This window comes from Nannobrachium achirus (genome assembly GCF_963921795.1).
Source record: "Nannobrachium achirus genome assembly, chromosome: 16".
In the NCBI taxonomy this organism is placed as follows: Eukaryota; Metazoa; Chordata; class Actinopteri; order Myctophiformes; family Myctophidae; genus Nannobrachium; species Nannobrachium achirus.
In genome coordinates this window covers 47,693,855-47,717,824 of record NC_137823.1, presented here as the reverse complement: position 1 = coordinate 47,717,824, position 23,970 = coordinate 47,693,855, and the positions used below count along the sequence as shown (strand labels likewise).

Genomic DNA, 23,970 nt, shown 5'->3' with positions numbered 1-23,970 from the left:
TTTTAGATATAGTATGTTAATTAGTTAATATTACTTATTGTTTCATTGTTGCAATTGCAACACCCTGACTCATTGCATTAAAAGTAATATTTTAGTAGGCTATTGTTCTTATTAGTGAAAGCGTATAAATCCATCATCCATCCTGATCCATCCATCCATCTTCAACCGCTTATCTGGAGTCGTGTTGTGGGAGCAGCAGCTCCAGCTGAGAGAGCTCCAATATAGCAACTTCCTCCTGTAGTCGGGGGCGTTAGGGATATTTCGTGCTAAATCAGTCTAAAAGCGCCAAATTTTGCACAGATGTAGCCCAGGGCAGAAAACGCCCACATCAATAAACCATCATTTTCTGGGGCCATTTATAGCCCAAGGAATGTTTTCTGTGCAAAACAAAATGCTTGCAATGGATTCAGCATCAGGACAAACCCCTAGTTAGACTCCGCACATCCTACTTGAGCAGATTTTTTCTGGGTATTTTCCTCCTGTATAGAACTTCGATGGGAGCCCAGGAGCCCAACTTGATTTGGCCACTGTGGCGACCCCGAAGGTCGCCGACTAGGGCGCCCTAGCTAAATCATTAGAGCATGCCCTGGGCTACATCTGTGCAAAATGTGGCGCTTTTAGACTAATTAGCACGAAATGACCATGTTATCTCCCTAACGCCCCCGACTACTGGGGGATCCAGAGGAGTCCCCAGGCCAGTTTGGAGATGTAATCCCTCCATCTGGTCCTCGGTCTGCCACGGGGTCTTTTCCCAGGTGTCTTTGTAATAGCTTATAAATTGTATTATTATTGGGGAACATAAATAATTATGTTTCTTATAGCAAAAGATGACAAGTAAATTTCAAGTAGTCTGTGAATTATGAAGGACGCAAGACATTTCTACTTGTAGATTGATTGAATACTTTATTAGACAGATATGTAAACAGCACAAGGCGCAGTCAGACATTTATTTAGGCTAAAAAACAAGTCCAAATGGGTTTATTTGTACTTGGTGTGAGTGATCTCTCACACATTTACTTCGTGCAAGGTGCAACTGCATCACTTTGTTAAATTAACTTGTCAAACTATGGTTCAAATTGCAATAATTTGTTTTTACATTATTACAATGTCATATATGCCTTTGTTTTCCCCAGCTTTGTTGTTTTCAGTTGCGGTTTGGTTGCTATAGTATTATTTTGTACAATGTGTGACAGCTGTATTGCGAGCGGTTGCGAGGGGCTGGGCTGTATATTGACAAGTCAGTGACGTCACTTTTAGGCGGGTTTTTCATGGAAAGTGCTAGAAGGAACGCAGTACTCCCGCTTGGCTGAACATATTGTTCCGCCGGGTTAAAAAGACCCCCAAATCTTTACCACGAATTAAACATTGTGGGCGCAACCATCATTTGTAATAAAGTTATCTATTATGAAACACCAGTTTTATCGAACTTTATTAAAGTAATCTGGATGGACTTTGAGGTTTGACCAAACATAGGAATGTAAGAGTAGGTCATATTCAAAACTGACCAAAAACATGACATAAACCACAACCTGTTAGTTTGTGGTAAAGCGGTTTCCCAGCATTTCGTCTAGTTATTGTAATTATTATTTCAAGTTTAATTCAGGGCTGTTTTTCATCACACAGACTACACACAGTTTTCTATTTACTCCTTAGTTCTCCCATCCGTTGTAGCGCCCGCCTATTGTTTCTGGTCATTTGAATACGCATACATGCAAGCAACAAGCCGTTTCCGTATCCGCTCTAGACCGGATCTGCACCCTGCAGAGTGAGTTGATCCCAGGCAGATTGTAGCTGCAGGTGTAAAGTCTACTCTGGATCAGTTGTAGATGCGCTCAGTGGTGTAAAGTAACTAAGTACATTTACTTAAGTATAATTTTGAGATATTTGTACTTTCTGATTTCCAATACTTTTACTTCTACTCCACTACATCTTGGATCCAAATATTGTACTTTTACTCCACAACATTTATTTGAAAACTTTAGTGTACTCTAATTGTAGATGGTAGATTTGGATTAATATTATTACAACATACATCAACAACTTCAGCCATCAGCCCTATATATTACAAAAAAATTATAAGTAAAAAAAAAAAAGTAAGTATAAAAAGTAAATAGAGTAGCCCATTTCCACATTGCAGTATTGATACTTTTACCCAAGTAAAACACTTGAGTACTTCTTCCATCGCTGCATGCGCGCGGATGGATATGCACAAAACGCACGGCCTATAAAGATATCCGTCTTTTAAAAAGGAAGTCCCTTTCAATTTCCCTGCGTCAGAGAGCAGAGGGGACAATCAAATTGGTGGCGTTTTATTCAAGAAAACAAGACTAGTCAACGGAACATTTTACAAGGTACGTGGGACCATCGCGTGGCTTGCAAAGAGGAGATTTCTGCTCGCGGTTAATATGTACGTATATGTGCGTTTATTGTCAAAATCAGGACGAGGAGGCAAGGCAAATCTGTGTTGGGATCACGACAGCCAGCCCAGGCCGGCCAGTCACAATGACCGCATCGTGTTAAACGACGGCATCAAAATAACGCTTGAATTTCCATTATGTGTTTTCAAAGGGTGACTGGCAACTATAATCATTACTTATCCTAATCAAATGAAGTGGCTGGTGCGCCGCAATCTGCATAGGCCCAGTGTTGTTGTCTTGCGGCAACACGGCAGAGAGACGGGTGACAGTATTATTACCTCTCATTTAGCACTCAATTGCACGCTTTGACCTCCATATTATTGATCACATCACCGTTACAGAACGTACTGGGGATCTGTTATCGCCTCCACAGTGATCGCCTCCACGGTGAGGCCAGTTGTCGCTCCATTACTCGTCCTACATGTGGCCTTGTCGTACCGTCAGCATCGCAGTGTTTGCTGCTTTGATGAACGTGACTCTTTAAAAAAACGCCATGTTCTTTCTTGACCAGGACATAAAATGGTGTTGAACGTACAATACGTACATATGTGTATTCAATAACAATGTGTATTCATCGCGCTAAACGTCATGTTGCGGCCGGGACAAAGTCGCTGCGAATGACTGTGCCTCCTTCATACTCTATCGTACGGCCGAAGTGTCCGATCTGCAAGCTCACCGCATCGTGCGGTGCAACGCGACGTGAGCTTGTAGCTCAGCTATTTTCGGTTTGACACTTTTCTTTTTAGAGCTAGTTGAATCCTACGTCTGCCTCTCGCATGCACGGCTTTTAGGCACCAACACTTATTGTCAGAAATAACATTGTTGTATATCGTTCACCGACCCTGGCCCGACACGTGCTTTCGGCATCCATTGTCTGTATCATCGTCGGTGTAGGCGACGCCATGTTGGTTAGTCGTTGCTTACTTCCGCCGATAGAGGATGATTATGGGAGTGCACGGTGCAGCCAAGGTTGCGTAATGGGGCGTGGATAAGAGTGGATCTGGAATCTTCAGCAGGATGCCATTCATTCCCCCAAACAAAATAATGCTGCTCTGTTCAGATTTCATTATTAATATACGAACCGTTTTCCTAAAATGGAAGTCTTGTATTTTCCCCTCAAGCTTATCAAAATATATTTATAATTCACAGCCAATATTAGTGGCTCATAAGATATTAACAACTTTTTTTTTTACTAAATCATTGTCTTCTGAATTTTAACTACCATCTTGTTTTTTTTTTTACTAAATCATTGTCTTCTGAATTTAGATGCCTGAAGAAATGCGCCAAGAGGAGGAGGCTGAGACCTTTGCCTTCCAGGCAGAGATCGCTCAGCTTATGTCCCTGATTATTAACACCTTCTATTCCAACAAGGAGATCTTCCTTAGGGAGCTGATTTCCAATGCCTCTGATGTGAGTATTGCATATTTCTATTTTTCGACGTGCATGTGTATTATAGCCTTTTTAGGGATTGGCAAGGTCACCTGTTAAGACTGTATTTACTAATGTGATTTTGTAATACACGGATCAATATCATGTACTGGGAAACGTCACAAAGCAGCAATGCACTTTGATAATATTTGACCTAATTTGTCTTTTTAGGCTTTGGACAAAATTCGCTATGAAAGTCTGACAGACCCCAACAAGATGGACAGTGGCAAGGACCTAAAGATCGATGTAATCCCCAACGTAGCCGAGCGCACGCTGACCCTCACTGACACCGGTATTGGTATGACCAAAGCTGACCTGATCAACAACCTCGGTACCATCGCAAAGTCTGGCACCAAGGCCTTCATGGAGGCCCTACAGGTAAATCAGCAAACATAATCCCAGAAGGCAATTGATTGATTTGCAGTAACTAAAGACCTAGTATGGAATATGCAGTGAAATGTAAGATTACGCATTATTATAACAAGACAAAGACCATAGTCTGCAGTAAAGTGTTATTCACTGGAGAACAATATTTTTGTCTCTTCTAGGCTGGAGCTGACATCTCCATGATTGGTCAGTTTGGTGTGGGTTTCTACTCTGCTTACCTGGTGGCAGAGAAGGTGACCGTCATCACTAAGCACAATGACGATGAACAGTATATCTGGGAATCCTCTGCCGGTGGCTCATTTACAGTCAAGGTTGACACCGGTATGTATCTTGTGTGTTCGGTGTCCGTTTACAGCTTGGCACCGTATTTGTCCGCCGCTAATCTTAAAACCTACTCTGGACCGGTGCCAAGTTTCTTATCCATGCTGCCAGTAGGCCAAGTATATTAATTCATTTTAAGAAATTAGTGCAGTACCGGTTATCAGAGTACTTTGAGGCGAGCCTGACATCAATATTGCAAGGTCCAACAGTTGTCAAGATTAGCTCTGGACACGGACAAAACCCCTCTATACTCTATAGATGGATAGCCTCCTACAGAGCCATGCTGTAAAATGAGGAATCATTATAGTTGTAGTATACTTTAGATACGATGGTTCCCATGGTAACCATCCCGGGTTCACCCCCCGGTCCAAGTCTTGTGTCCATCAGCATAACACTTGTCCCTCCCCAGGTGCTGTATTTATAGCACCCACTGCCAAATTGTTAGGATGGGTAAATGCAGAGAACATTTTCATATGTGCAAATATACAGTGATCAATACCCCAACAACTAAAGACATCTATATTATTACATACCTGGTAGGCTTACTACAAGGTGCCAGACAGTTTGCTCCTGTAAATGTCCTCTAGGAGGTGTGGGAAGAGCTTATCCATTGGGTGGGTTCAGTGCTGTGTTCTACCTGTAACGCACGTATACAGCGTCTGCTGTCGAATATAAAAATATGAATAGCGTCTGCCCTCGTGAACCTTTCAAAGTAGCGTATTTGATAGGCATTATGCACTGGCGTATGCCCTGGCCACACGAATAGCCACGGATCATAGATTTATAGTATGCCCTCAAAAAAAGTCTAGAACACACCACTGGGTGGGTTGCATTAAATGCATGTGTGCTCACTGTGGTCTTCAACTGTGTGTTCTCAGGTGAGCCCATTGGCCGTGGAACCAGAGTGATCCTGCACCTGAAGGATGACCAGACGGAGTACGTAGAGGAGAAGAAGATCAAGGAGGTTGTCAAGAAGCACTCTCAGTTCATTGGTTACCCCATCACCCTGTTTGTGAGTATCTGACTGAATGTCACAGCCAATGATGAGCTTATGTTGTGCAGCAACTGAACACTTTTCATGTGAAATACAATACAGTAAGTTGACTGTCTCCTCACTTCTCGCCATGCAGGTGGAGAAGGAGCGCGACAAGGAGATCAGCGACGACGAGGCTGAGGAGGAGAAGGCTGAGAAAGAAGAGAAGGAAGAAGCCGAAGACAAGCCCAAGATCGAGGATGTAGGCTCAGACGACGAGGAGGACTCAAAGGACAAGGACAAGAAGAAGAAAAAGAAGATCAAGGAGAAGTACATCGACCAGGAGGAGCTGAACAAGACCAAGCCCATCTGGACCCGGAACCCCGACGACATCACCAACGAGGAATACGGAGAGTTCTACAAGAGTCTGACCAATGACTGGGAGGACCACCTGGCTATCAAGGTAATTTCTTAAAGGCCAGGTTGTCGAGTGTTCTATCAAATATAGAGATAGATATATATCTATAGATTTAATAAATTTAAAAACATTAAAAATGTAAAAATGTGTGGTTAACTAATATTTCGTCTTTCGTCTGTCCCACCCTCTTCAGCACTTCTCTGTGGAGGGCCAGCTGGAGTTCCGAGCCCTGCTGTTCATTCCCCGCCGTGCGCCATTTGACCTCTTCGAGAACAAGAAAAAGAAGAACAACATCAAGCTGTACGTCAGGAGGGTCTTCATCATGGACAGCTGCGAAGAGCTCATTCCCGAGTACCTGAGTAAGTGGATTATATACTGGAAAGGTCGATCTCTAAAAAAAAAAGAAATCTGTTATTTGAATTGAAACTGAGCAAAGCAACTGGTCCCTCTTGTAACATTTGGGCTCAGAAGTGCAGATTTATTTTTATTTTTTTAAAGATTATTTTTTTGGGCTTTTTATGCCTTGATTTGATAGGATAGGACATGCGGCAAAGGTCGTCCGGATCGGGAATCGAACCGGCGACGCCAGCAGGCATCATGTGGTATGCGCCTTGACCACCAGGCCAGCAGGCGCCCCAGAAGTGCAGAATTTTTGTTTGGTGTAATGAGCCTTGTATTCTCCACTCCAGACTTTGTGCGTGGTGTGGTGGATTCTGAAGACCTGCCCCTCAACATCTCCAGAGAGATGCTACAACAGAGCAAGATCCTCAAGGTGATCCGCAAGAACATCGTCAAGAAATGCATGGAGCTCTTTGCTGAGCTGGCAGAGGACAAGGAGAATTACAAGAAGTTCTACGATGGCTTCTCCAAAAATCTTAAGGTATAATATATTGGGATAATCTGCATATTCATAAGATGATTGTTTAAAATGTATCTGTAATTGACTTATTTCGTCTTCCCCTATCACCCCTGGTTTCAGTCATCAAATGGATTATAAGTTTCCAACTCAAGCAAATTAATGTGATCTATTAGTGGCACCTACAGCAGATGGGGTCATGCCTATGTTCCCTCGACCCTATGTTCCCTCACTGAGGTTAAGGTTAGGGTTTGGGTTGGGGTTAGGCATAGTGGTTAACAGATTGGGTCTTTTTAGGGCTAGTCAAAGGAATCGCTTGCTAGTATTGGGTCAATTTAGTGAAGTTTGTTGACACAATCAACTGATTCTGATGCAGTAAATTTAGTTGTACACCCCAAAAGGAACAAAGTGAATAATTCTTAGCCTGAAATGTTTGCATTTAATTAATCACTGTTCCTTCTGTGTACTGATCATTTTCTCCTTAGCTGGGCATCCATGAGGACTCTCAGAACCGCAAGAAGCTGTCTGAGCTCCTACGCTACCATACCTCCCAGACTGGTGACGAGATGTCATCCCTCTCAGAGTACCTCAGTCGCATGAAGGAAAACCAGAAGTCCATCTATTACATCACAGGTTAGTCTTTGCCTCTTGGTCAGCTTTGATATAAACATTGTTTTTCAGCCAGACTTTACTGAACACAAGAACGTGAAATGTAAGAATATGATTTTCTTTTTTTAGTAAACTGGTGGTTCATTATTTATTCCGTCTCAAGGTGAGAGCAAGGACCAGGTGGCCAACTCTGCCTTTGTGGAGCGCGTGCGCAAACGTGGCTTCGAGGTGTTGTACATGACGGAACCCATCGACGAGTACTGTGTCCAGCAGCTCAAGGAGTTTGACGGCAAGACCCTGGTCTCTGTCACCAAGGAGGGGCTGGAGCTCCCCGAGGATGATGAGGAGAAGAAGAAAATGGAGGAGGACAAGACCAAGTTTGAGAACCTCTGCAAACTCATGAAGGAGATCCTCGACAAGAAAGTGGAGAAGGTTGGTGATCGGACGAGAATCCATTCATTTTTAGAGCCTGACCGATGCCAATATGTTGAGTCAACATACAGATTTTGACCGATACTTTGAAATGGTTCAACAATTTCTAAGGGATCTACGAGCCTGTAGATGGCTAATTTTAAAAACTGACATTCACAAACTGTATGGATGGAAAGGTTGGCACATCTGCTGCATAACTATACCGCTCATATTGGGTCATGCTCCAATCAATTTGTTTGCTTTGATAACTTGTCAGATTTTCTGTTTATCCTTCTTGGGGTCTGGTTCTCAGAACTCAATACTGCAGTTTAAAGTGTTTTTTTAATTGTTCTTTTGGTAACAGGTGCCCTAATTCATCCTAAACTAAAATTATATGGGTGAGTTGTTGGTGTAGCCTTGAGCAGCCCCTTGTATAGACTTGAAGGAATGGTGTGTGTGCTCGTGCCCTGGCTATACCTTAGGTTTGTGAGAGGCAATCCTGCTGTGAATAGTTTGTTCCCTGGAAGTTGTATGTGTGTGAGATAAATGTAGAGCAACATGCTAGAAGAGAGAACTAGTGGAAGTGAAATTGTATGGTTTGTCATGACATTCTAACAAAATGTGTGGGGTGTTTTTGTTTAAACTTGCATCTGGTGAGTTGTCAGCAGGTTGAGCAAAACCAATGGCTTTGCTTAACACGATCCCACAAATAGTCGTGGGCGAACCTTTTTATTTGTTTTCCAGAAATAAACAGTGAAACAGTTAAATTAACCAATAGATTATTTAAAAAAAACAATCAATGAATAATGACTGCTTATTTTCATTTACAAATGAAGAAAGTAGTGACCAATCTCTAAACACACAATGTGTTGTGCAAGCATTGAGCTTGTACTATATATTAATAATTTTGCATGTGTAAATTGATTTATATAAAAACTTGCGCTTCTCGGTAATCGATAGAATCTGTATATATATATATATATATATATATATATATATATATATATATATATATATATATATATATATATATATATATATATATATTTCTTTTTTTTTCATGGACTATTAGACACCTTCAAGTTGACTGCATAATTGGCTAATTCAATCTCTCTGTACTAGCCAAGGTATACAAGCATGAGACTTTGTAAATGTAATCATGTTTGAGATCTAACATAACCAACCAGCATGATAACTTGCCCGTATCTGCTTGACTTCTAAACATTTTGGTCTGTACAAAAGATAATCTGGAGCACAAGTCTATTCTCTTTAGTAAACGCCTCGCCTTGTTCTCCCAGGTGACGGTGTCCAACAGACTGGTTTCGTCCCCTTGCTGCATTGTGACCAGCACCTACGGCTGGACGGCAAACATGGAGAGGATCATGAAGGCCCAGGCACTTAGAGACAACTCCACCATGGGCTACATGATGGCCAAGAAGCACTTGGAGATCAACCCAGACCACCCCATCGTGGAGACCCTCAGGCAGAAGGCTGACGTCGACAAGAACGACAAGGCAGTCAAAGACCTGGTCATCCTGCTGTTCGAGACCGCCCTTCTGTCATCGGGCTTCTCCCTGGACGACCCTCAGACGCACTCCAACCGCATCTACAGGATGATCAAGCTTGGCCTGGGTAAGCACTGCTTCACTGGGGGAAAACGTGCTTACTATTCCACGCCACGAGATTGTGGTGGTGAAAGCAGACTCGTCAGTTAAGGTGCAGATGTCTTTTCCTAATCCATGCGTGCAATTCTTTCTCCTATGCTTAACCTGTAGGTATCGACGACGATGACGTGCCCGTGGAGGAGGCCAGTTCTGCAGCCGCGCCAGACGTGATCCCACCTCTAGAGGGTGACGACGATGATGCCTCACGTATGGAGGAAGTGGATTAAGCACCACCTCAGCCCCTTAGCCTAACTTTTTTCCAATTGTACCCGGTTTATTTTTCCCTGTAAAAACCCAGGGGAAAACCTATGTTAATGGTTTAAAAAAGAAATATTGTACAACTCATGTCGTCCAGTGGACCAGTGTTTGCTCTCTTGTCTAGAGCTTTACTCTGCAAGATTTAGAAAAACAGATTTGATTTTTGCTGTATATTACTTAAAAATTCAAGTTCATGGTGACCAACGCATTTCCTAAAGTACCCTGTTGCACAATGTAAAATGTTGGGACTGGTAGATGTGAACATGGGGAATGGAACATTCCATTATCAGACTGTCCTGAGGGTTCTGCTGGGTTCTGCTCATGTGCCACATTGCACGCTGCATGGAGTGGACTGCAAGGTTCTGTTGCCTGAGTTCAGGCTTGTCTGTATAAGATTTTTTTGTTCTGCGAAAAATTAAAAAATGTAATACCTTAAGCTCATGTTGTGCTTGTCTACTTTTGAGTTTTGAACCTGGAACATGAATGACCTGACAGAAGAGGGGAAATGAACACTGTTTGATAGCTGTGGCCTGAGTGCATTTTGGGTGACCAAATGAGAACAAAGGAAATATTTTACTTGAACTCTCGAGACTAGACTGATCTTTTATTTTAGTACTACTGGTATACTAAATAACCTGCACTCTGGTAACCACTAGGAGGCATCATCACACCAGTAGAAATGCAGTTGGCATGTGAAAGCTTTTGATTAAAAAAACAAAGATGCAAAGCTGGTTTTGTGCCTAGAACGATACAACAAAATTACTAATTTAGATTGGTTACACTTTCCTTGCAAAGGAATTACATTTTTGTGTATGTATGTATATATATGTGTGTGTGTGTATGTATATATATATATATAATATTGCCACAGCACAATCAAATTCTTATTGCCTGTGTAGCTTGGAAACTTCATAGAGAAAGCAATTACAGTATATGCCACTACTACCTGATAAGATGTCAAAGAAGTACAGTTCTCACCATCTAATGTGTTCAAATCAGTTACAATGTGGATTAAAGCTGAATGTAAGCTGAGACATCATTTACAAGCAACTGTTTTCAGTGGCAAGATCAAAAAGCATGCACTTCCTCACAGAAAAGCCTAAGCTTTTTTACTTTAAGTCATGTGACTTGTGTAAATATGAGGGGGTGGCAAAGCATTTCTGTTCTCATAAGAAAAAGTAAAATATGTACACACGTGTGGGAGTCTCTCCTTCCTGTCCACACGATTACACTGGCTCTTGTCAAAATGATAGTTGGGGACTTCAGACGTGTCATTTAGACAGACTAGAGTGCCATTTTGGCACCTCGGCCACTGAGGAACTACAATGACTGTACAAATGTTGCACCTAGTTTTGCACAGTCAACACGTCTCTCTCGAGACTTAAAGATGCTATTCCCACACTACACTTGTAATTTCCAATTGCATCTTTCTAGTTGAAAGTCTGTGTACTAGTGAACTGTACTGTCATGTGCGATACCTTTTCCTATGCAAACTTCTAATAGTCTTCAATCAATCAATAAATGGTCAGCTTGTTTTCTGGTCTGTACTGATTATGTTGCATACTAAAGTCAGTTAAACATGTTTAATTTGTTCACATTATGAACCTGGTGTAGGGCAGATTACACAATGTTTAAATGTGTCATAAATTATCTGTCTGGCCCTTGACTTAACAAAAGGCTTCCTGTGGAAATGTTCACTCTATTGTGCAATCTTCTGATGGGCTACGGTATCTTGTTTTCCACCCAGGACTGAGTGTCAAAAAGTTATCGCTTGCGGGCTTCATGGTGGATCAGTAGGCTAAGGTGTACGTCATGTACCTCCAACAATGCACCACATGGCTGCAAAGTCTTAGATCTAGTGTTAATACAGTACCTTGTAGATACTACTGACAGGAACAGGATACCACCCACAGTATTTGGAGAGGAAACTAGATCTACAGATAAAAGACACAGAATACTACAAGGACAAAAGGGCACAGCCCACTGAAATGATAACCTTTCTGAGATTAACTTGTGAAATACTGTAATTATTTTTCTGTTCCACTTGCACACACAAAGAAATATTGTAGCAGTCACCTCACCTAAGGCTTGGAAGAGCAGGCTTGTAAGCAGAAAGCTGATGGGTTTGAACAAATGTAAAAAATGTGTGCGCAAACCTGCGGTCACTGCAAAACCACTGTGCTCTTGAGCAAGACGCCACCGAACACACAGGCTTTGTGAGTGTGTGTGGGTCGAACAAGTCTACTGGGCAGTTCCCAGGGTTGTCACTAGATAGGCACCCTAGAAAGAACAGAAATACTCCATTGAGTTCAATTGATATAATGTAGTTACTTTTAGGCAAGGCTTTAATGGATTGGTTTTAGTTTAGGCCTAGTCAGTATGGTTAATTTTAGGCGTGAGTTTGTTGTGGTTATATCCGAAGATAAGGATCTGGGGTGGTTGTTTTGGTGGGGCTTCGGTCCTTTCCAGGATGGCCATCTAGTGGCAACCAGTTTCCAGGTGAGTCTAGTACTGTTAAAATAAAGAACCCAAGAAACAAACACTGGCTCAGCTGCTAAACCCTGACATCCTCCCAGTCAGACTGAGAACCCAGAGTGATTGGTTTTCTCGAGCAGAAAGCGGAGGGTTGCCTCTGCCTCCTTTAACCCTCACCTCTCTCTCTATAGATGTTATTGAAAAGGAACTCTGGCATCATGACATGCCTTGCAGAGACCAGATGGGCTTTAGACGTTCTGAAATGAGAGGTACGGGGAAGTTCCCAGCTGAGAACTGTCTGTTAGGGTTAAAACGTTCATACACAGCACAGGTGAAACACAACCCTCGGTCTGAAGAGAAAACAAATGAATAAAATCAAACCACTCGAGTTAATTTAAGTTAATTTAATGTATTTCATTAATAAGTGTTTACTAGAGGAAATACTACAATGATAAAAACAAAGTACCAGTTACATAGCGTTTCCCTATATGCATTCTGTTAACCCCTCTCTCGCACAATGCTATATAACATTCTTAAGATACCACTAAGGCATCAACATCACTCATTCAGTTCATCTTACAAACATTCACATAAAAGAGCAAAAGAGGACAGGATAGCAGTATTTTCCAAAGCACTTAATGAACTCAATAGAAGAAAGAATGTCTTCATGGTACACATCATGGTATGTGATTTTCTTTTTAGGTCCAAATGAAAACAAGGATCAGTTTTGAAGACAAGAACAAAACTCCTTTGCATGTCACTGAGGGCAATTATATAATCAAGATGTTTAATGAAATTTCTGCATTTCATTTGGCTGTGATGACAAGAAGGCTGGTAATGCCAAATGTATTTACTTGCTGCAGCATTTGGTTCCGTCAGTGCATAAACACCATTTCAAATGTCCTAACAGACAAGTTATTTATAAGACATTATAGTCATCGTATACAATATATGTTGTTGTTGTATTGCAGACAAAAAGGCATCATAATGACATAAATGTACCCTTTAATGATGATGAAAACAGTACTATGCAGACCATGTGCTGAAAAATCTAGCTAATCATAAGATGAAGCTGAAATCAGATTAGTCTCCCAGACAACCTGATGAATTGTGACAAACACAGAGATATCAGGTTATTTGCTTTTCCACTGGAGTACAGTGGAAATTATTGGAGGAACTGTGTACAAAGGGAGGGGACATCCGTTTAAACACTGAAGATGACTTGAGGCCATTTCATGTAATCAAACAAATGTTTCAAAATTAATGCACAGAAAGAAATATACACATTCATTCATGTGACATTTATGTTTTGAAACCTGTGCTCGAGATGACTTGACATGACACGTGTGGCTGTGAACGCAACTAAATCTTGACAAGCTTTTACTCGTCATAACTCTGTTTAGTGCTGTTAGTCATAGAACGATAACAATAGTGCACTTTTTAAACTGTATAGATGTTTTAAGACCTGTAGTAAATAGGTGATGAGGTGTAACAAAATGTTACAGAATATTGTATTGGGTTTGCTTGTCAATTCTTTGCAGTGAGGGGAAAGTCCCATTCCCAGGAATAATATACTTACTCCCAGTAACCTGCTTCAATTGATGAGTGAGTAGCAACAAAGGAATCAGGAAAACACTGTTGTTAGTCAGCAAAAACCGATGGCTGACTCATGTGTCACTTTACACTATCATGCAATGTTGAAAAGTTTGAAAAGTTAAATTTTGCAACAAGGCTGTATATATACATTGACAAAAATGCTTCAAAGCAGAACACTGCTTGTGGAATTCTGGCTCCATCAATATCCCTTAAAATTCACAGACATCTTGTCACAGTAGGTTTTAAGTGGCTTCAAAAGCCAAATATGGTGGTAAATTCAAAATAATTTATAGGCCGTAAGGGGAAGTTGCAGTTTGCAGTACAGAGCTCACATATATATAGTATATATATTTTTATTACAGGGAATCAAAATTCCTGTAATTGCTGATTAGAAAATCCCATGTTACCTGGAGGGTGTCTTGATGTGAAACCAAAATCCAGAATCCCTTTCTGTACCTTTTTGATAAAGAAAATAGAAACCCATGGCAAAAAAAAAAACTCAACCGTACCACACACACACAAAAAGTAGACAAGAAAAGCACCACAGAAAACGTGGGCATCAGTTCCCGGGTTGTATTCCAGTCTCTTATCAGTTCCCCGCTACACTTTCTGCGGCGGCGGCTGTGCCGACCTCCGACCTGTCTTCATGCGGCTGCGTGCGTACACCCGCAGGAAGAGCGACAGGAACACCACGCCTATGCCCAGGCCACCCACCCACGTGACAGCGTGCCCATAGAGGAAGCAGGACAGCAAGATGGCAATGGCTTGCCGCAGTGTCATGATGATGGTGAAGACGGCGGCGCCGAACTGGTTGATGGTGTAGAAGATGAAGAGCTGGCCGCATGCTGAGCAAACAGACAGCAGCACGGCATGAAAGGCAAACTCAGAGTGGCGCGACATGAAACCGAGAGCGTCGAAGAGGGCGCCCGTCTCCAGCAGCGAGCCCACAGTGAATAGGCAGGAGAACAGGTTAACGCCAAACATCATCTGCACGGCCGACATCTTGTACTTGAAAAGGTTGTCCTGCCAGTTGGACGTGAAGCTGTCGAAGACGATGTAGCCACCGAGGATGATGATGCCACTTATGGTGGTGACGTTGGTCGGGTGGCTGTTGGCTGTGCTGGTCAACAGGAACATGCTGACACCCAAAGAGATCAGCGCGGCTGTGAAGTACTCCCAGTACTCGTAGCTCTTATGGGAGACGATTTTTCCCATCAGCATGACAGGGATGACCTTGGAGGCCTTGGCGAGGACCTGGGTGGGGAAGCTGATGTACTTGAGGGCCTCGTACTGGCACCAGCTGCTCAGTATGTTGGAGAGCGAGGCAAATGAGTACTTGTACATAGGCGCGCCGTGCCGCGGCTGCTTGAACAGAACGCACCACAGCCCCGACACGGTCAGGGCAAGGATGCGGTTCATGAACACCAAGAACTGGGAGTCCTTGAACTTCTCACCCTCGTCTTCAACCGTGTTGGCTCCATATGACCGTGTCATAACCCTCTCCTGGAGGACCCCCCATGTTAGGTACGATACCTAGAAAGACAAGAGTTGTAGAGGAATTGTAGGGCTTTCATAGTAGGCAATACTATACATTAATAAATCCTAGACAACAAAAGTGGGTGGTTGTTTATACAATGCTGAGAGATAGATAAGACATGCAAGAGACAAAATAGTTGGGGCGAATCCGATACTTCCGTGGCCACGAGAGCAAAGGTCCGTTTCTCAATAGATTTGTCATCTAGGAGGGTAATTAAACAAATTTGGCCGGGGTGTATTTTTTAAAATGGCAGGGAAAATGTTTGACAGCTAGGGTAATTTTCAGTCTCATTCACTTACTATACACTATACTATAAAGGAAAAGATTACTCCCAAAAAATCTCAAACTAGGGGTTTTTAATTATTCTGAATCCATTGCAAGCATTTGTTTTGCATGAAAAACATTCCTTGGGCTAAAAACGGACCCTGAAATTGATGACTCATCACTAAACCATAGTTTTGTTGGCCGTTTTTTTGCCCAAGGAATGTTTTTCATGCAAAACAAATGCTTGCAATGGATTCAGAATAATTAAAAACCCCTAGTTTGACCCCTCACATCCCATTTAAAGCAGATTTTTTGGGAGTAATTTTTTCCTAATTAATTAATTAATTATTAAGACTGAAGGATATTTCATACCAGGATAGCTAAGAAAACATGGCACACTCTGCATATCGCATTATACGTATAAAATCCAGACATTAGTGTGCATCATCTTATTTCTTTCTTTTTGTTATTTTGTATATACAATCAGACCCCCTCATCTTGTGATGTGATTGTTTCTGGCTGTGCTTTTGCTTGGATACCGTAAATATTTTGCAATTATCTTTTGTGTACGGGAGGAGAACATTTCCATTCCACTGTGCAGCAAGGTCAAGATTCTTTAATAAACAACATCCAGGGCCACAATACTAGAGTGAGCGACAATGATCAGCTACCCAAATAAATATAGAAAAACATGGGAAAATTGGCATACTACTACTCTGCCACCAAAATGCCCTGACACCATCCATTAAAATATGTTTAAAAAATCACAAGGGGAGGTGAATGCAAATTCCAATAGAAAGGCTGTGTCATTCTCCGCCGCCGTTTTTCTCCTTTGTACGTTTTGTAATTGTTGTATTATTTTGTTATTCTTTTATGCTATGTTGATGAATTGAATACATAACATCCCCAGGACTTTGTGTGTTTAGCCTGAATGTACCTACATTTATGACTAATAAAGTATTCAATCAATCAAACCAATGAACCTGGAGACACTCTTCAGGTGTCAAGATGTGCTCAAGATTGTCAATTAACTTCAAGTCCTCCAAAAAGAGCAGACTGAATGAGCCTAATGTTCTTTGCCATTTTACTTATATTTTACATATAGTACGTTAAAATCGTATGAATGTGTTTATTTTTTTCCCCTTTGTATGTCTGTATAAGAAATTGGCAATCAGTTTACACACACAATTTGAAGTCAAAGGACAAGCTTTGTTGTATCCTTTCGACATATACAGTATGTACAATGATACAGTATTATGTATATGCATTTTTGTCAATAAAAATCTCAATCAATCAATCAACCCACCTGAAGACCTGTAGCACAGACTATTAACTTTATGGCCTGTTTAACTGTTGATCCAGAGTCTGCCTCAAGCCTCGGTGCTATCGACACATCATCCAACAGACCAGTCTTAGTTTCTCCGCCAAACACACACGCTTTTATGACAGGGTAGCAAACACCTCGGCCTGTAGAAAAATGCAAAGGTAAATTAACTTTGAATTGACGCTTTCAGAAACTTCAGTTAGGCAGTAGATCCATGACAAATACATGGTGTTAACAGATAGTACTACAAATACGGAAAACATTTTTGAAAAGGTTTAGTGTGTGTGCTGTGCCATCAATAGCTTTTTAGCTAAGCAAGTTCTCTGGTCAAGTTACCCTAATGCCTCAACTCCACTGGTTGCATACTGAATGTACATCATGTAAGTGACTTAAGTGTTTCAGAAGCACTTTTATTTACACATTAGATATGCTTCTGGTGATATTTATTGGTACAGAACAGAAGCGGCTACCACGAATTAGCCTATTTACAGAATGTGCTGCCATTCTGACTGTTACAACCTGACTTTGACTAAGCCTCCAAATTATAGATGAAGTTTTGGTGAGGTGCACACCACTCTTCCTTTAGCATTACCATTAACCCATTTAGGAAGGGAACCCCTATTTGTAACTATACCTTTCAAGACTAGAACCCTTTTGGGGTTGTTGTTGCCATGTGCAGTATATAGCAACATAAATTTTTTTGTACATTTTTAATAAATATTTGAAGTTTTTCCAGAAAAAAAAGAGGTTGAATTCACAAAGTAACTACATTTATTTTTAGGGAATTACATTGTTTACACACCTGTTTCTACATAATTGATGCGCTTGAAGTAGCTAATGAGAAGAAAGCCGGGGATGATGATGGTGGAGTATCCCAGCATGTTGACGAAGAAACGGAAGAGCCAGACATCGTGCCAACCATCCAGTAGCGACAACTGCTCGGTGGCCACAGCAGAAGGAAGAAAGAGCAGCACCAGCCCAAGCCAAACCCTGCAAAATACCACGAATTACAGCCCAGCCAATATGAGGTTTTTGAGACTGATAATTTATGAGTTTAACCTCTACTGATGTGATACAGTGGATCTTTGAGCTGGAATGAATATAACTTTTATGTGATACCAATATGAATAAAGACGGCAGCCTTCCGAGTACCTTTGTATAAACAAATAACTTATTACATTATATTTTTTAATATGTCTGTATAATTATATTAGCCTAACATTATTAATTATGTCAACCAGAAATGAACGCTGTACAAAGTGAGCAAATAAGGAATAAATAAAAAATAAACTCAAATTGCTAAATATTAATAACCATCAATACCATGAAACAAGACCACATATTACAGCTTTTCTTTTAAACAAATACCTCGATATCAATTGAATTCCAAAAAGGTAGCACATCCAAAACAAATATCAGGAGGACAAAGTACTCACATTTCCACTTATTTATTGGCACACACCAAAAAGAAGCGTGGTGTGTGCCAATAAATAAGTGGAAATGTGAGTACTTTGTCCTCCCGATTTAAATTTTTGGATGTGCTACCTTTTTGGAATTCAATTCCTACTTTTTATGTAAATCTGACTTCAGGTCTAGCACTCCACTGAGAAAACCATTGCTGATACGCATCTTCTTTTTCTTATATACCTCGATATCAATATAGTAACGATACTATTGCAAATACATTGTACATAAAAATAAAAAATAAACTACTATACAATCTAATACAATGGACAGTAGTAATTTTAATAATAATAATATTCTTATATTGACCCATTAATGAAGGTGGGCCTCATTTTTCCCCCGGGCAGCCAGCTGCACATTTATGATTTAAACTACTATAATACAGTATAACACATTATAAAAGGATCCAGGTTACTTACAGCTACCCTGGGTTCTGTGGCAAGGAATGAAACACTATACCCGGGTAGTGTTTCCCAACCCAAAGGGAGTCGTGAAAGATCAGGGTCATCAACAAAGAACAACTTGAAAAGGGATGTACTTAACTTACAAATTGGGTCACAGAGTAAAGTTTTAACCACTTAGACTTAGACCACTTATACCTAGTAAAAAAGGAGTTGTCACTGTACAATCCTTTTTCCACTCTGACCAATCTTCACCAAAAATAGCAGAATGTGAACCTCACAACCTGGCGTGTTTTATTTTTGGCGCACATTTGCCCCAGACTAGGGATGCTAGAGTTCAGGTGGTTTTAAGCAGTTAAGAACCAAAGCCCAGAGACTAGTAAACAAAGTTTTACTAAATAATGATGGTAGGCCATGGGTGATGGAGGAATAAAACTGCCAGTATGTTGTCCGTCATAAACTGACAAGAATCATGAAGTCACCTGGAAACAATACATTAGTCTAATCCTCTACTCTGATAGATGAAGAGGGCTCCAATCGAAATGGACAAATTTCAAGCACGCTCGAACAAGGACTTAGTTAAAAGCCATTATGATGACAGGGCTACTACATATATATACTGTATATATCAGGGATTGACACTAAGATCCCAGAGGCACTTGCCCGTAAAGTAAATCGTCCATTATAAAATGATAGGTACGATTTTAATTACCGCTCAATTTAACACTTATTTCTTTACTGTCTGGGGCTGTGCGATATACGGTAAATGTCATACTGTACCTCAACATTTACAAATCCAAATACCAAATACCTAGCTATGATTGAATATGGCTGTTTTCACAGTTGTTATTTTAAATTCTGGCCATGTTCAGGTGTTTAGACAGTGTTTATAGACGGTTGCATCCCCGCTCAAATGAGCACTTGCCCGGTCGGGCAACCTGAAAGCAAACTTCACCTGCCCAAAGGTTTTATTTACTTGCCGGGGGCAGGTGGGCAAGCCTTAGTGTCAATGCCTGTATATATTGTTTTAATGCCACTCGACACGGACCAGTTTCAACAAACAAAACAATATCTTCCCCAGGGTGTGGATAGCCACGCCCTGAGGAAGACATTGTTTGTCGACACGGCTTTAACTAAGTCCTTGCTCAAGTGTGCTTGAAGTTTGCCCATTTTGATTTACCCCTCTTCATCTTGATCCTGTCTTGACTTCAACACCTGGATTGGAGTCGTCAGTCACCCAGTGAACTCTAAGAAGCACTCGGCTCGCCTTTGCTCTTTACTCTATAACTCTTAACCCCCCCTCCACACACACACACACACACACACACACACACACACACACACACACACACACACACACACACACACACACACACACACACACACACACACTTGTAGTAGTAGTGAGCGCCAGGTGTCACGGTGGCATCATCGGCCTCCATGAGCTCTTCCGGGAACCAACAGCCGGAAAATCTCATGAGTCCAGACACGAGTATTATACGGTTCCTAAATATCCTATAGCTTCCTAACTCACCTGAGCCGAAACCTAAGCTCTTTTTCACGTCTAAAGGTGTGTTTCTTTGCTGCCGTGGCACAGTGTAAGGATCACATTCACAGGGAGGGCCTCCTCCCAGGAGGCCTGCTCCAATGATTCACACAGAGCCTCTTTTGTGTGGGAACTGGGCTCCAGACTCAGACTGGGCAGCAGCGAGGCCACAGCAGCAGAGCAACAGCTCACTGTAGCATGACCTGGGCTTGGAACAAGTAGCTTATTACATCTCTAGGAATGCACCACACTCCATACGAGCCTTCACGCCGGTCTACCAACAACACATAAAGATCATTGATTTAGAAAAAAAATGAATAACCTCCACATAAATGTATGACAGCGGAATTTCTTTAGTATGGAACTATGGATCATGAAAACAACAGGAATGAAAAAGGGTGAAACATCCCTATGCCACGACAATTTATGTCCCAGACACCGCAATAAAAGTAGTAAACCTGTCACCCAATGTAATAAACATCAAGTTGACAAATAACCGCTAATAACACTTGTGTACTGTGGATGCAAACTGAGTACACCTTACAGTACAGTTTGTTCTTAAGATACATGCACATCCTCTGACTGACAGTCAACTCAGAACGAAGTGCTGGGAACTAGCCGGGTCCCAGTAGACAACAATCGAATGGTTATGTTATGAACAGTAGTGTATAGTAACTACTGTAAGTACATTTACTCAAGTACTGTACTTAAGTTTTTTGGGGGGGTATTTGTACTTTACTTGAGTATTCCAAATCCCCAATACTTTTACTTCTACTCCACAACATCGCGGATCCAAATATTGTACTTTTACTCCACCTCATTTATTTGAAAACTAGTAGATACTTTGCAGATAAACATTATTATAATTATTATAATGAATGGCCACCTTTGAAAATAGCAGATGTACAAGCGACGCGTTGTGAGCTTGTAGATCTGCAATTTTCAAACATTTTGTACTTTTACTTTTGGTGCTTCAAGCTCATTCTGATGCCAACAACACTTTTGTACTTTTACTCAAGTACATTTTTGAATTCCGAACTTTCACTTGTAACAGACTATAGACTAGAGTACCTGTCCTCTACATTGCAGTATTGATACTTTTACTCAAGTAAAACACGCGAGTACTTTCCCCCCACCACTGATGATGATCAACAGAACATTGTTAGCTAGTTCTACTGGTACACCAGACCTACCTCCATGAAGAAGATGGGTTCATTTTCCCCTCACTCACTCCGTGGTGGCCCGCCGTCACCTGGCGTTAACAACGCCGAACGACTCAAGCGTCCTCGCGGGAACGGGGCATGAAGCCTTTACAAAGCCCTGGGACTTTGAAGGGAACGTTTTTTTAATAATTATTATGTCTCGTTTTCTGGCGAGTCGTCGCGTCTCTTATCCTCTCCCGTCTCCTCAACTTCTATCCTCTCCTCCTCCTCCTCCTAGCTGTGTGTTCTGTTCACTCCTTCCCCTTCCTTTCCTTTCCTTCCTCAAAGCAACAAAAAAAATGAAAATGATGCCGGAGTCGGAAAGCAAGGTCCACGCAAGACCCTGCCCCCTATCGGTGTGGAAGAGTAAATGAATGATGTGGACGTGGCCAAGCCTCGATTTGTAGGCCTTTTATTGATTGATTGATTGATTGATTGATTGATTGATTGATTGAAAACTTTATTAGAAGGTTGCAAAGGGTACAGTTTCATGACAGTACAGTTCACTGGTACAAGGTCAACTAAAAGGATACCGATACACCCAAAAAAGACTATGGCTTGTTTCAATTGAGATCCTTTTTCTCTTTTTTTAACTCATATAACTCATATATTTATCTATGGGCTAGATTATTTTGACTAAATGAAATAATACATTTACTTAAGTACACTTTTTAGATATTTGTAGCCTACTTTACAAGTATTTCCAAATTGCAATAATTTTACTTTTACTCCACTTTTGTACTTTTACTCCATTTACTTTAGTTACTAGTTCCTTTGTAGATTTTGATTATAATTACAAAACATACATTACCCGTTTCAGCCCTATATATATATATATTTCAGAAAATTCGACCATTTGAAAAAAGCTGATCAATAGATCAAGCTCTCAATAGATCTGCTATTTTGTATTTTCAATGCTACATTCTATATAATGACTACTTTTTATTTTTGTATACATTCTAAATTCTAAGGACACTCAGTCTAAGTAGGCTACTGTCTGTGTCCCTTTTGTGCCCATATATGGAGATATCTGTATCTCTCAGTCGGTCTTGTCCCTTTTATGCCCATAAATAAAGATCTCTGATGTCTTCAGTATATGCCTGCCCATATATTGGAATGCACCATATGTGGGCATATGGGTTGGATCGGCTGTTCTGGACAACTTGATATCCTGGATATAACTACTCTACAGTTGGTACCGCACTCCCCTGGTCCTTAACGCTGCGCACACCGAGTTTAAAGCCCTTCAATCCCATATGCACATCACCATATATGGGCATAGCGGTCGGAGGCCCTGGACAACCTCTGTATCTGTCAGTCCATGTCCCTTTTAATTATGCTCATATATGGAGATCACTGATGTAATCAGTATATGCCCATATATGGGCATTGAGCGCATATATGGAGCTGATGCCATGACTACCCATTTGTTAGACAACACACGCCATTTGTGCATAGTTGCAATGGGAAATCAGAGGTCCTTTGTCTATGGCTTAGTCAGAGTAATATAGGATTACCAGTATTACTACTACAGGTACTACTATTTTACATTTTAATTGTAGCCTACTATTATCCACACTGTTGAAGAAACTTTCACTGATACCAGCTAGTGTAGGCCAATATGAACAGTTAAAGATAACTCTTAAGAACAAAACAGATCCCCATAAAGTGGAAAAATATGTCAGCTTTGAAATACAGGTAGTGCATTTCTGTACCTATACCTTTGTTGCACACAGTAAAGAAATGAAGACATTAATCCCTGGACAACTGAAAAGCCTCATTATTATTCAGTTCATCTTGCCTTGGGCTTGTGCTTATGTAGGACTTAGAAGACAATTGAAATACACAGAGAGAGAGAGAGAGAGAGAGAGAGAGAGAGAGAGAGAGAGAGAGAGAGACAGCTGAGTGGAATTTCCAGACCTTCCACCCTTATTGTATTAAAGGCGTTATCAGGAAGGAGTCAGCAACTGGAAAACATGAGATACACCTTGCAGAGCCAGCTGAAACTACACTCTTTGAGTTAGAAATGTATAAACAAACACTCAAGCTTTTACTCTGTAGGAGTCTTTATTATACACTGAGCTCATAATAACCTTGATGTATTCATTGTAAAATGCGGATTCAGCCACATAATAACTTGTGCCCACCTCCCCCAAATCAAGCATTGTGCACGGAAGACAAAACAAATGTGACATCCCACCTTGCGTCTTTGGCTCAAATACAAACATGTTTCTCTTGAGTCAATGTTGAATACTGCTGAATTTATACATTCCCAAAGGGCTAGTCCCACATTGGAACATTGGAGATACTGTATGCGTTATGCTATGTTACTGTTTATATAGTACACTGGTTTGGCTGTAGATGGTAAGCCATGAACACAAACTAACTCTCCATGAACAAAAACAAAAAGACAACGCAC

The 23,970-nt window shown here is 41.1% G+C and overlaps 2 protein-coding genes across 2 annotated transcripts; one reads left to right on the top strand and one right to left on the bottom strand.

Annotated features, from left to right (window-relative positions):
- The first annotated feature begins 2,252 nt into the window (after positions 1-2,252).
- hsp90ab1 (heat shock protein 90, alpha (cytosolic), class B member 1) lies at positions 2,253-10,178 on the top strand. The gene is made up of 12 exons (XM_080745228.1): positions 2,253-2,351; positions 3,684-3,827; positions 4,017-4,223; positions 4,394-4,553; positions 5,432-5,565; positions 5,684-5,989; positions 6,138-6,303; positions 6,634-6,824; positions 7,286-7,433; positions 7,573-7,841; positions 9,119-9,452; positions 9,596-10,178. Exons 2-12 carry the CDS (start codon positions 3,684-3,686, stop codon positions 9,709-9,711), a joined length of 2,175 nt encoding a protein of 724 aa, XP_080601354.1. The 5' UTR covers positions 2,253-2,351; the 3' UTR covers positions 9,712-10,178.
- A 2,494-nt stretch (positions 10,179-12,672) lies between these two features.
- On the bottom strand, positions 12,673-21,767 carry slc35b2 (solute carrier family 35 member B2). The gene is made up of 4 exons (XM_080744462.1): positions 21,543-21,767; positions 17,741-17,928; positions 16,921-17,081; positions 12,673-15,346 (listed from the first exon to the last, which is right to left on the bottom strand). Exons 1-4 carry the CDS (start codon positions 21,563-21,565, stop codon positions 14,414-14,416), a joined length of 1,305 nt encoding a protein of 434 aa, XP_080600588.1. The 5' UTR covers positions 21,566-21,767; the 3' UTR covers positions 12,673-14,413.
- Between the last annotated feature and the right edge of the window lie 2,203 nt (positions 21,768-23,970).